This window comes from Phascolarctos cinereus, unplaced genomic scaffold (assembly GCF_003287225.1).
Source record: "Phascolarctos cinereus isolate Bilbo 61053 unplaced genomic scaffold, phaCin_HiC Scaffold_4;HRSCAF=312, whole genome shotgun sequence".
Classification (NCBI taxonomy): Eukaryota; Metazoa; Chordata; class Mammalia; order Diprotodontia; family Phascolarctidae; genus Phascolarctos; species Phascolarctos cinereus.
Window position 1 is genome coordinate 593,985,970 of NW_027555847.1, and position 13,400 is coordinate 593,999,369.

The window sequence follows — 13,400 nt, forward strand, 5'->3', positions numbered from 1 at the left end:
CTTTTTGTTGTATATATACATTCCCAGTTTTCTAGATCCTGCTAAATTAAATCTATCCTTATGTTATACTTAAAGCAGATTTTGACTGGATATGGGGTGTCTGGGCACAAAACAGTCCAAGTTAACCATGAGGTGGCAGCTATTAATGGAAAAACTACACTTCATGTTTATCTAGTGATGGGGTATCTTTTACTCAGCACCTCTTGTAGTTAACAGTGAATTCCTAAAATATTTGAGTCAAATTACAAAAGCTTGTGTCCTCAACTATGTTTCTTAACACAAGATTTTATTATTGGATTTAGGACTATGATAATGAGGTCTTTGCAGTATTTTCAAGGGATGAAAGTCTCAATGAATAAGGACCAAGACAACTCTGTTATACTAAATTCTGGACCATGGTGTGCTACACATATTAACCATCTCTCTCAGAAAAATTCTTTGCTGCTTTTAATAAGATGTATTCTGGAAGGCTGAGGGTGGAGATTACCTTAAAGGTCTTTTACTGTCAAGGGCATTATTTCTCACTTAAGTGATTTATAACATTCAATCTTCTATTTACTATTGGTTAGTTTTAACAGTGCCTTTGGGCACTGACTCCCAAAACTTAATATTATTAACAAACCCTTTAGTAGTAGTGAAAAAAACTTTTCACAGTTGAAACTTTCAGAAACCCCACGACAAACAGCAACACAGGAGCTTAAAATCATCAAGACAAGATCTGATTCTCTTTAAGAGGCAAGTCACTCAATTTTGTTAAGTATTTTTTCCAAGCAAAAAAGTTGGAGAAAAAAGTTAGCTCTCAAAGCCAGGAACTTTATCACTGTTTTTCTCTAGATGTCTAACATATACACATACCTACAAATCAAGTCCCTGGGGGCAAATAGCCTTAAAAACAAAAACCAAATACAATTCCATTACAAGCAGTCCAAGATACAAACTTGGGCCTTATAAGAGTATTGGGGGGAGGAGAGGAAAAGGGGAGAATTTGAGAGTCAGGATTTAAGAAAGTGTGGCAGGGAGGAGAGACGATCTCTTGAAATAGGGGCATAACTCCCAGACCATCCTACTTAGGAATATGGATTGTATTTTCTTAAGTGGCAGCTAGGTGGTGCAACTAAAAAAAGTGATTGCCCTAGAGTCAGAAACACCCCAGTACAAATGTAACCCTGGGTAAATCGCTTAATCTGTTGCCTTAGTTTCCTCAATTGCAAAATGGGAATGGATAATAATAGCACTTATCTCCCAGGGCTGTCATGAGGATCAAATGAAATGATAATGCCTACCACACAGCAGATGCTTAATAAATACTTGTTTAAAAAAAAAAACTGGACCTCTCTTTCCAGTATTTATATATGTGTGTGTATAAATTTTACAATTTTTTTTAGATTTTTCTTGAGAAATGGGCAAACTAAGAATTCTACCAAACAGACACTACAATTTGGGGCATTAAATTATTCTCTTACTCTGGGCTATTATGTTGCCATTCAACCCTGGACACTTAATCATAATAAAATACAACTGAGCCAAACTAACTGGCTATACTTAACCTATCAGTTTAAGTAAAAAAAAATAATTAAAAGAGATTTTGAACGTCAATAGAAAAAAATGCCTCCTCCCAGAACCAAGACCAACATATCTGAATACCTACTCAATGTTAGATACAAAGAAGAAACAAAATTTTTATTACTACAAAACTAGCCACCTATGAATAGATCAAATCCTTCAAATTAGAACACAGGTTCATCCTAAGTCTAAGAGCTATAGGAACTCTAAGGTCATCTGGTCAATCCCTTCACTGTCAGAGGGGAATCTAGGAGGCCCAGATGTGAACCGACTTGCCCAAGGTGACATAGGTAGGAAATGCAGCAGGACTAGATTTAAATGCAGGTCCTGAAACTTCACCATACCACACTGATATCAATTTTAGACTTGGAGGGAAAGTACAATAGGGTACGAGACAAGGTCCTTACCCTCCAATAATTTTTCTGAACTAGGTGAACAGATAAAAACCGTAAGAATACTACACAAGACAGAAAGTGTTGTGATATGTTATACAAAATATAATACAAAACAAAGATTAATGTGACTTTGAAGTGTCAGTAGGATTTAGATAAGTAAAAGGGAGGATAATAATACATTTAAGCTAGGAAAAATACAGGGCAAAAGCACTGAAATATGAATTAAAAGTATATGAATCGGTGACTCTGGGCAAGTCACTTAAACTCCATTGCCTAGTTCCCCCTGCCCAAAATATAAGAACCAATAAACATTTATTAAGCACCTACTTTGTGCCAAGCACAGTGATAAGCTCTGGGAATACAAAGAGGCAAAAGACAGTCCCCTCCCCTCAAAGAGTTCATAATCTAGTGAGGGAGACAATGTGCACAAAGGAAGCTACATTTATACATGAATTAGAAGTCGTTAACACAAGGATGGCACTAGAATTAAGAGGAACGGAAAAGGTTTCTAGGGATTTCAGCTGAGATAGGAAGTCAGGGAGTTCAGCACAAACAGCAGAGGGGAACAGCCAGAGAAAATGCCCTGAGCTGACAGATGGAGTGTATGGTTTGTAGAGTAATCAGGACAGCTATTAGTGAATCAAAGACTACCTGTCAGGGAATAAAGTGTAAGATTAGAAAAGTAGGAGGGGGGGCAAGGTTTTCAAGGGCTTTGGATAACAAATGGCTTTTTAGATTTTACCATGGAGGCAATAGGGAACCACTAGTTTACTGGCGTGCATCTAGGTGGCACAGTGGATAGAGTGCTGGACCTGGAGTCAGGAAAACCCCAGTTCAAATCTTGCCCCAGATAACTACTAGCTGTATGACCCTAGGCAAGTCATTTAACCCAGTCTGCCTCAGTTTCTTATCTATAAAATGAGCTGGAGAAGGAAAAAGCAAGATTCCAGTAGCTTTGCCAAGAAATAGGACAGGACTGAACAACAACAAAAAGTTGGAGGTTTTTTTGTTCGTATGGTTTTTTTTGGGGGGGAGTGGGAGGAATATAGTCTAACCTGTGCTTTAGGGCAATCATTTCATTGACTGAATGGAGAATGGACTGGAACAGCAAGTCTCCTGAGGCAGGTGGAACTACCAGCAGGATATGCAATAGTCCAAGAATGAAGCGATGTCCAGGAAATAGCAAGTAATTCCAAAAGGTAAGAAGTGGATTAGATCAATTCTAACCTAATACCTTCAACTTTACAGATGTCACTTTAAGGTTTACAAAACACATAATGAGGTAGGTGATATTTTTCTGATGGAGAAGTTCAGATACAAGATAGTACCACCCTGGCAAGCCACTTTAAGTGTGTGACACACCATGTGATAGTGCCAGGTCTATGACTTGAATTGAGATCTCCAACTTAAACTGCAACTTTCTTTCTCTTACACTGTATTTGCCTGAGCTAGTGTTCCTTCTATTACACCATCATGTTGTGGAGGAGATAAAACACCACCATGAGCTGCAGTAGTAATTTAATAGGATAAAATAAGTGTTTTGTCATAGATGGATATATAATATTTGGGGTGGAGTAGAAACAAGGATAATAATCTATGTCCTATGACCATTCGTGGCCCCCAAAGATGAGGAAGCACCTACCCCTTGGAATAGAGGGGGAAAACAGTATGGTCTACAGATCATGGATTTAGACCTGGAAGTGATCTTAAGAGGCCTTCTGGTCTTTTTCATTTTACAGGTAGCAAAGTGAGGATAAAGGACTAGTCTTCAGAGTTAGCAGACCTGATCAAATCTTGCCTCTGACACATAGTTGCAGTACGACCAGGTCTAAGTCATTTTAACCTCTTAGTGACCAGTGGGAGCTCCTCACACCAATTAAATCATATATCCATTCTCCCCTGGCCCCAGACTGGTTAGTCACTGTGTCTCAGAAAAGAAACCAACAATGATACAGATTAACAATTCACCCTCAAGACACAGGAGCCCCCTTTTTTGGATGGCAGGCAGTAGCATCCACAATCAAAACCCACATACAGAGATTAGTCAATTCAAATCATCAAGAATCTAAAAACCTACTATATGCCAGGCATACTGGGGATATTTAAAAAAAAAAAAGACTGCAACAGTCCTTGGTCTCAAGGAGCTCACAATCCAATAAGAGAGCAAATGTACCAACAACTATGCAGAGAAGATACATACAGGACAAATTAGGGGTCTGTAAAAGGTTCCTGGTAGCCTGCTAGGAAAATCTAGATTTCTGCAATGTATCTCAGGGATGAACAGGTGGTATGACAAGAGTACATATAAAGTTTTTGGCTTCAAGAACCTTTTTTCTAAATTAAAGCACTGAACTTAATTCAAATGCTAAAAAAAAAAAATCAACAATTTATAAAAGCATCATAAGAACGTAAGATTTAGAGCTTGAAGAGTTCTGAGGGGTCCACCTAGTCCAGGGGCGGAGAACCTGCAGCCTTGAAGCCACCTGGCCCTCTAAGTCCTCAAGTGTGACCCTTTGACTGAATCCAAACTTCACAGAACAAATCCCCTTAATACAAGTATTTGTTCCATAAAACTTGGACTCAATCAAAAGGTTGCACCCAAAGACCTAGAAGGCCACAGGTTTCCCACCCCTGATCTAATCCAACCACTTAGTTTTATAGATGAGGAAATCTGAGTTACAGGGAAGTTGGGGCTGACTTAATAACAGGTGTTAAGCAGAAGAGAGTTAGGAATTGAATAGTAGGTCCACTGACTCCAGATCCTGCACTTTCCACTATATTGAGTTACCTCCCCCTTTTAAAAAAATGATCTGCTTCTGTGTATGCAGGCATTCAACAAACTTTCTTAGTGCTTACTATGTGCAAGGGTCATTCAAAAAACATTCAAGACAATGACCACAAACTTCTTCAATAAGCAGCCCCCATTTTCAACAATAACCACTGTCAGGAATTTCTTGGTCTTTTCTAACCTAAATCTCTTTGTTAGAAAGGTATGGATTACTTCCTTTACTAGACAATTAAACAAATGGGTCCCTGGTATACTTTCCCCAGTAACTTTGTGTTTCAAGGTCAATAATTCTTGTCCTTTAACTTTTTTATAAAAAGTTATCTTTTTGCTGTCACTAAATGATCCCCAAGTTCTTGATATTTTTATCTATTAGTGGGGCCTAAATAAATGGATGGAATACTCTAGTATGGATTTGACCACCACTACTAAAACAGAGCATAGGTCAAAGCTTTGATAAGGTAGTGACAATCTTACCAATCTGGACCACATACTGAGTGCCCATACTTTGATTTCCCCATCTCATTCCTTGACTGATCTCCCAGATTTGACAGAATCAAGTGACTTCTGAAAAAATTTCTTATTCCTAGTGGTAGCAAGTATTCTAGGGCTTCAGAGGTTGTCAAATCCTAGAACAGGAAGGTTTTCTCATACTTCATAATCACGTATCTGGTTGACCTTCAATTATTGTAATACTGGAGATAGGCAATGTGTATAATTACATCACAGGTCAAGTAATTTACATTTGGCATAAAGTACACAAAACTGAAGGTCTTCTGACTTGTCTCCCTAGCTCAGTATTCTTCTGTGTTCCCCTGATGACATCATCATACAATTGCTGCCCAGTTAATGCACAATTATCAAACAGTTCTAGGCAGATCCGAATTTAGGCAGCTGATATTAAGATTTCACTTTAGTATATATCAAATATAATTAACCAGTCACCGCTGTCAACTTAAGAAAGTAGACAGGAGGGGCAGGTAGGGGGCGCAGTGCATAGAGCACCAGCTCTGGATTCAGGAGGACCGAGTTCAAATTCTACCTCAGACACATAACACTAGCTGTGTGACCCTGGGAAAGTCACTTAACGCCATTGCCTAACAAAAAACAAACAAACAAAAAAATAGACACAAACTTTTTTCCCTAGGCTTCCTTCAAGGGACAAGAGGAAAGGAAGCAATACATTTGATACGTAAATGTAAGCTCAAGAAATGTAAACTCAGAATTGAGTTGATGGGTACTTAAGACTAACTAAGCTTCATCCAGTATTTATAGAAGTCAACTTTTGCTATTAAATAGAAAAGCATAGGTAAGCTGTGGTAAAGTAGTGATAATATTGCAAATCTGCACCACAAACTGAGCCCATCCCCTTTGTCTCATAAATAGGTGCCATACTTGATTGATTTCAGAAATTAAACCTAAGGGAAGGGTTGTTCAAGCAAAGAGAAGAAATAAAAGGGAAAGGAAAGAATAAGTTGGGTTTTTTTTTAAGGGCAGGATACTTATGGGCTTAGAAAGAAAAGTCTGAGCAAATAATTAAACATTTACTGAGTTAGTCTAATACATACTCAAGGAAGTGGACTAAGCACTTTGGATGTGTGTGTGTAAAAAGATGAATAAAATGTTTTAAAGGAAAATTCATAATCTAGAAGGTTGACAAAGATATTATTAATGCTAGGAAGAGAAATATTTAGGAATGGAATCTTCACAAGTCTCCACTGCTGTCTTGAACTAGCCTCAAGAACTTTTGCCAGGTGGCTAATGTGTTCAAAGAAATGAAGAGTCCTCAAGTACATACTAGTCTCATTTTCAGGATATTCAAAGAAAAACAATAGACCCCAGAGCTTCTGCTCTCAACAGTTTGCAATGAGCCAAGGGTTGACACATGCTTTAATAGTAGGGTTCTTCTGCTCATGCTATACTGTTCTCTATGACCAATACAAATTCTTAGAGGGCAGACATCATATTAAGTTGACTTAATTTGGATTGTAATTCCCTCAGCTAAATTACTCAATACATAATGAAGACATATACTCTGGAAGTCTTTTCACTCAGTTGTTTGTCAAAAGAATTTCAAGGGGTATTGATCTCAAATCAAACACTACTCAAATACAAATGACAAGCAAAAAAAAATCAAGTTTATAATAGATAGTTAACCACAGATAAGAATTGAAGTTACATTTTAAATACTGAAATTCAATTAAGAACTCATACTCTTTGACAAGTTAAAGGCCTTAAAAATAAATGTATTTTGGATAGCAGGACAATACAGAAAATCCAGATGAGCACTTAACAGCATCTTTTGTACTCTATTATCCTGAGAATCTACAAATACCTACCTGGAAAGGTAGATTATCTTTTTAGCACAATAGTGTTATCATGATTCTTTTTATCTAAATTTTAACCTCATGCTGACTTGTTTTATGGAAGTTTGCAGCAAAATACAAAACAAAACAAAAACCTTACCTAGCAACTTCAATAATCAAAAAGAAAATTATCATATCTCAGCTTGAATGAAAATATTCAAATCAGACACCCAAGAAAATGAAAGTAATTATTAAATTACAGATGTACACTAAATACTAGCTGATAATTAAAACTGAAACCATAGTCAGAATGATACTCATTTTCAAGCTTTTGAATTTATACCTCAATAATCCAAGGAGACAACACTGACTCCCTTTTCTTTTGTTTTAGGACACAACTCTCCATAAAGTAATTTTTAAAAAAAAGTTTTAACTCCAAGTATACCTCTGTATTTCCAAATTACAATTAGTATGAAAAATATTAATTGTCCTTTAAATACCCCCTCCCCAAAACCAGAACAACTCTCCTGGTAGTGGTCATGAATTTCTCAGCACATAAATCATTCCATGCATATGTATTAATAACAAAAAATTTCAATTCAGCATTATAGAAACATTAATTCTTTATTCTAATTCATTTAAAAAGTTGGCAAACTTGACCATGTGTTACTCTGTGAGCACGAAATTCCTATTTTCAAGGTACTATAAACAGGTAAAGAAGGATTATTCTATCAAATTCTATATTCTCTAGGCCAGAAAGGCACTTTGATAAACCATCCTTTCTTAGAATTAAGCTGAAACTTAGTATTTTGGTTTTTACCGCAACCTACAAAGAAAATTCATATTTGAGGTGTTCAGCATCTTTATCACAGCTACCAGTGATCAAGGCAATAGCAACACTGTGGATGCCAGACAGTTTTCTGCTTGGCTGACTCATTTTATTAACATTACATCAGCTAATCCAGGGAGGGGTACTACATCTATAATGAGACTCCTATTACCAGCCTCTTATACAAAGCACAACACAGAAGAATTCCAATACCCCCCACCCCACCCCCCAGACAGACAGACCAGACAGACAAGACACACACACACACACACACACACACACACACACACACACACACACACACACACCCTCTCTCAAGGAAAAGCGGGTATACAATGCGTAAGTCCTGTTACTCTATTCATAATTATCCAAATACAAGTCTTCTATCCCAGGTACCAAAAGACACAGCGAGAATAAGTTCTAAGACTAGCTGAAAAGCTTTTCTTTTAAGAAAAGGTACCCCACTCCCTTCTTTTTCTACTCTCTCCTCCATTTGGGATATAAAAAGGGACATAGCATTCCACAAAAAAAAGTGAATCTTAAGATCTTACTCAGTTTAATAGAAAACAAAAACCAAAGGAAGGCCACAGTCAAGCTTATTATATCTGATGTCCTCTACAACACAGAGAAGCTATATTGAACATATTTATTGATTCTCACCAGTACATCATTGCAGATATCTCTTAGTTCGGTTTCAATTTTCTCTCTGTATTCTCGGGCCATCTGCTGTTTTTTCTCAGCACCTTCCGTCTTTTGCTCAATACTTGAAACAACCCTCCAAGATGACCTTCGAGCCCCTACGACATTTTTGTAAGCAACAGAGAGAAGATTCCTCTCCTCATTGGATAATTCAGCTCCTTGCTCAGTTACAGACTTCATGCAGGCTGCCATGTCATCATATCTCTCAGCCTGCTCAGCCAATTTGGCCTTCTGCACCAGCTCATTTTTATCCATGACTGAATGTTCTGAAGGGAAAAAAAGTAGCATTTTAAAGACTTCAAAAAAATTAAAATCTAAATCCAGTAGAGGAATATTACTGTAATTAAGTAGTCATGATAACCCAAAAGGTACACTGATTTCCCATTGTCAATGGATACAAAAATTCTCATACAGGATGATCAGAATCAAAATGGCTAAAAGACCAATTTATTTAAACACATTCAGATTCTGGATACCCCCCAAAAGCTTCATAAGTTCATCAATACAAATGCTGTTACAGTGTCTTAACTTATGGACACCACTGTTAACTCTGAACTATCATCTTTAGTCAAATGCTTAAAACTGCCGTTTCCAATCTTATCACTGAACTAGAATTGAGCAGTTTTTCTAACTGTGGCTACTTTTTTTATGACCTGAAAATTTCATTGAACCCTCCAAACACTTGCGCCACTTTTACACTGACAGATCCATATTCTACAGGTTATGGGTGTTTACATTCATGATGCTTGTTCCATTAAAAAAAACTTATGACCTGTTTTGGTATAGGGTTCATATTTTATTAGAATTTGCTACAGAATTACCCAATTACTTTTTTGGACCACCTTTCGTGACCATTAATAACCAGAACGGTGCACACGTCCAGTTTGTGAATTGAAAAACATTTTAATTGTTTTATTTATTCCCTTTTTTCTTTCCCATCTAACTTCCCTTTTCCTAATTCTAAAGCTCCCTTGATTTTCTAATTTACCTTCCGATAAATTTTAATGTACTTAAGAGTGCTCGAAATTGACAAAAAATTTTAAGCAGTAAAAATTACTTTATAGTCACTTTGGATTAAGGTAATTCTTATGTTAATAAGTGAAGATCAGTTTCGTCACCATGGAATTAGAACCTAATTATCCCACTCCTCCACAAGAATTCCCAAATTTTATCAATTTTTCTCATACACGTGTTCTTGTCTTCAAGTAGATGGATGTTCACCTAGCAAAAACTGTTAGGTATACTTAAAATGCCTACATTTGATGCAGTTTCAGCTCCTCTTGATTTTCAACATTATATTATGACTAAGGCATCTTCTAGAGGCCTAATTTCAATCACTTATTAAGATGTCATATTAACCATCAAAATAGTTATAAAACATGCATGTTTAAAATTAGTTGCAGAATAGGGTTTTTTTGGGGGAATATCCTCCAACCCTCGGGTACAACGGAAGCGGAGGTTCTCACATGAAATAAAATGGTGCTTGTGGCATTACTTCTTCATGGCCTCGCCCATCAAGCCAGGACAAAACGAGGGTTAAAACTAGACCTCAGAGCTGGTCTTCAAGGAGCCCGAGGCTGAGCCCCTCACAACCTCCTAGCCCCAAGACCCTCCTGACTCCTCCCAAGTTATAAGCACAAGTCCCCTTCTCCTCCTCTCTTTGTCATGGCGGATCTGTGTCACCGAGCCCAGCCCACGGCTAGGAGCGTTAATTCCCCCCTCCAACCAGAGCGAGAGGGAGGAGCTGCCCGCGCCCCCGCCCGAAGGGGAGGGGGCGCCGCTCTGGCCCGCCGGACTGCGCGGCAGCAGTGCCTGCCCCACCGAAGCGGAACCACTAGGAACCCGGTAATGGACACACCCCACAGGGAGCGATATCCGCCGCGGCCGCCAGTCCTCGCACTGCCCCAATTACCGAGGCTCTAAGGACACAACAGCTGCAGCAGGTGGGGGGAGAGGGGTTGATGAACCACGCCCAGACAGACAGAGAGCCAGCCCTCCCCCGGGCACCCCGGCAGCGACTGAGGCCGGCCCGAGAAATCAGGGCAGAGGTCTAAATGGGATTTAGCGCCCTTCCGCACCCCCCCCCGCCGAGCTACATAGCCAGCCCCTCCCCTACCTGATCTCCCCGCCCCCACCCGATCTCCCCCTAGCCCATTCGCCAGGGCCTCAATAAAGCAAGGAAAAAAAAAATCCAAAAATCCAAGACTCCCTTTCCTACCCCACCCTTCCCCTCTCCGGGAAAACGCTAGGCTTTTCTCCTCCCACGGCTCCAACCGAGGCAAATTCAGCTCCACTACAGTGTGTGCATGCCCCACCCCAGAACCCTTCACTCTCGGTGGGCGGTAGTCACCCCCCATCCACACCCACCCGGGACAAGCCGCATTTGCGGCCTCGGCCAAGAAGCCGGACCTCGCCCCAGGGCTACCTGCCTGACACCTCAAAGCAGGCCCCGCCAGGACGCGGTCTCCCCCGGCGCCCTCCCCTCTGCAGCGGCACCAGTAGGTGGCCCGACTCCGGCAGGGCCAGCGCCGCCTCGGCCCCTCGGGGGTGGGGTGAGGGAGGGCTGGGGCCCCCCCTCCCGCCGCCGCAGCGCCCGCCCGCGACCAGAGCGCCGAGCCTGCGCCTCCGAGAACGAGGGCGGGAGGGAGGAGGGAGTGGTTCGGGGGAGAGGGAGGAGGGTGGAGAAGAGGGGACAAGAGGGGAGGGGGCGGCCTCACCTGCGCCGCCGCTGCTGCTGCTGCTACTGCAATGCCCGCAGCGGTGGAATAATTATCTGGGGAGGTAGCAGAACACAGGGAGAGGCGGGGACGGAGGAGGAACAAGGGAGAGTCTTTCATTTTCCCCCTTTTTTTTCCCGGAGAGTGGCTGGAGGGCAGGACACAGTGCTACCACCCCCGCCCGCTCCGCTCCGCTCCGCTCCCAGCGCCTCGAGGACGGACGCCTGTCCCAGGGGATCTCCGGGGTGGGCGCGGTTTTTTTTTTGGTGGGTGAAAGGGGGGAGGGGAGCGAATAGGAGCAGATCTGGGGCCGAGTGGTTGAAAAACTGCTGCTCCCGAAATCAGTAGCCGGAGGCATTAGCAAGAGCGGCCCGGCTCCAGCGGAAGGGAAGCCACCGCCCCGTCTCCGCCTGAACAGACTCCGCCTCAGCCCAGCGCCGCTACCGCCCGGCCAGGCGGCCAGCCGGGGAAGGAGGGAGGGGGCGGCCGTAGGGGAGGGAGATTTCTTCCCCCACCCCGCTTCCACCCCTTCCAAGGCAGGGCTGAGAAGAGGAAAAGGCCTGGGTGCGGCAGCACCATCGCTTACCTGTGCCCGGAGTGAGTGGCGGCGGCGAACGGACGGACGGGGGTTTCAGCGGTCTCTGGGCGGCGGCAGTGGCAGCGGCGGGGCTGAGACTCTGTCCCTATATCTCTCAGCTCACAGGCTCCAGCCGCTCCGCAGACACGGGGTTTCCTCCAATCACCAGCCCCGGCAGCAGGGGCACCACACGCACGATGACGTCAAACGCTGCTATGGCAACCACTGATTGGTGCCCACCGCTCCAGGGCCCAAGCGCAACCGCCGCTCCTGGCGCGCGCGCGCGAGGAAAAAGAGCGAACGAGCGTGGCTGGGGAACGCGCGCGACCCGACTTTTACCCAGCCCCCACCCCTTTTCCTCCTTCCTCACTCCCCTATCCTGGTCCCGTGAGCGCCTGCGCAAGGCGCAACACCCTCCCTCGCCACCTCTCTTACCGCAGCCCAACCTCACTACCCTTTCCTCCTCCACCCCCACCGCCCCTGAAACTCCTCCTTCCACCCCACTAGAGGGAAGAACTGCCGCCCCACCTTATCCTTTCGCTAGGTCCCTCAACGCCTGCGCCAGTCACTCCCTCTGGCTGAGGCTGCGTTTCAGCAACATCCGGGGCCTTTCAAACTCTACCTTTTCCCCCCCTCCCGCTTCCCTCTTCCTTCCCCCCTCCCCCCCCAGCCCTCCTCACCCCCCTCCCTTTGCCGCGGTTACTGCCCCCAGGGCTGGGTCCAGCGACCGGATAGTGTGAGCTGCCCCTCAGCTCCTGCATTGTGATCGATCTGGGGTGGGGCTGGGAGGGGGGTAGAGTGGCCTCCCCACCCCGGAACGGTCGGGGGGAGGGGCAGGAGAGCTGCCTCGCCCCTCCCCCTATGCTCCCTACGGGGCGGGGCCGGCCTGGCTGGGCGGGGGCGGGGTAGACCTGGAGTAGACATCTACCCCTTTCATTTCTCCCCCGCCCAGTTCTCTCTTCCTCTCTCCTCCCCTCCTCCCTTCCCACCGGCTCCGCTTTACCTGCTCGGCTCGGGGAAAGCTGTCTTGTGACCTTTTAAGGCTCGGAAAAGAAAGTAAGGAGTCCAACCCCCTGAGTGAACGTTGAGTGACGGGGAAGTTTTCCAATCCGGAGTTCGGGATCTGGGAGGACTGACGACTTGGAGAGGACTACGGGGGTGGGCCCTAGACCTAGGTGGAGAGGAGGAAAGAGGCGGAGGTGGAGGAGAAAGGAGGGAGGGAGACGAACGGGAGGCGAAGGCCTCCCCGCGCCCAGAGGAGGAGGAAGAGGGCCTCCGAATCCGAAAAGACCTGCACCTACCTGGGCTGGAAAGCAGAGGCTTTGATGGGGAGTGGTAGACTGGGCGTTGTGAGGACGTTAGGGAAGTCAGTGGTTGGAAAAACCAAGAGTGCTGGAGAAATAGGTTGGCAGAAGTCTCTTGTAGATCGTGCCTCAGCATAGTGCATTGCGGTCCATTTATTAGATGAGGCATTTACGTCCATCTCTCTCTGCTAGGCCTCTTGGTGCAGAGATTTAAAATGCAGGAGT

The 13,400-nt window shown here is 43.7% G+C and overlaps 1 protein-coding gene across 3 annotated transcripts in view; it reads right to left on the reverse strand.

Annotated features, from left to right (window-relative positions):
* The window catches only part of YWHAZ (tyrosine 3-monooxygenase/tryptophan 5-monooxygenase activation protein zeta), a 39,772-nt gene extending 27,737 nt beyond the window's left edge, over nucleotides 1-12,035 (reverse strand). The window contains exons 1-2 of one of the 3 annotated variants that reach the window (XM_020969456.2): nucleotides 11,881-12,035; nucleotides 8,539-8,843 (exon numbers count right to left, since the gene is read on the reverse strand). In XM_020969456.2, the coding sequence (XP_020825115.1) occupies nucleotides 8,539-8,832 (294 nt within the window). In that variant the 5' untranslated portion in view covers nucleotides 8,833-8,843; nucleotides 11,881-12,035. Of the gene's footprint in view, nucleotides 1-8,538; nucleotides 8,844-11,002; nucleotides 11,104-11,880 lie in introns of those variants that run through there. The other 2 variants (XM_078153688.1, XM_020969458.2) reach the window with 2 other exon arrangements.
* Nucleotides 12,036-13,400: the final 1,365 nt, after the last annotated feature.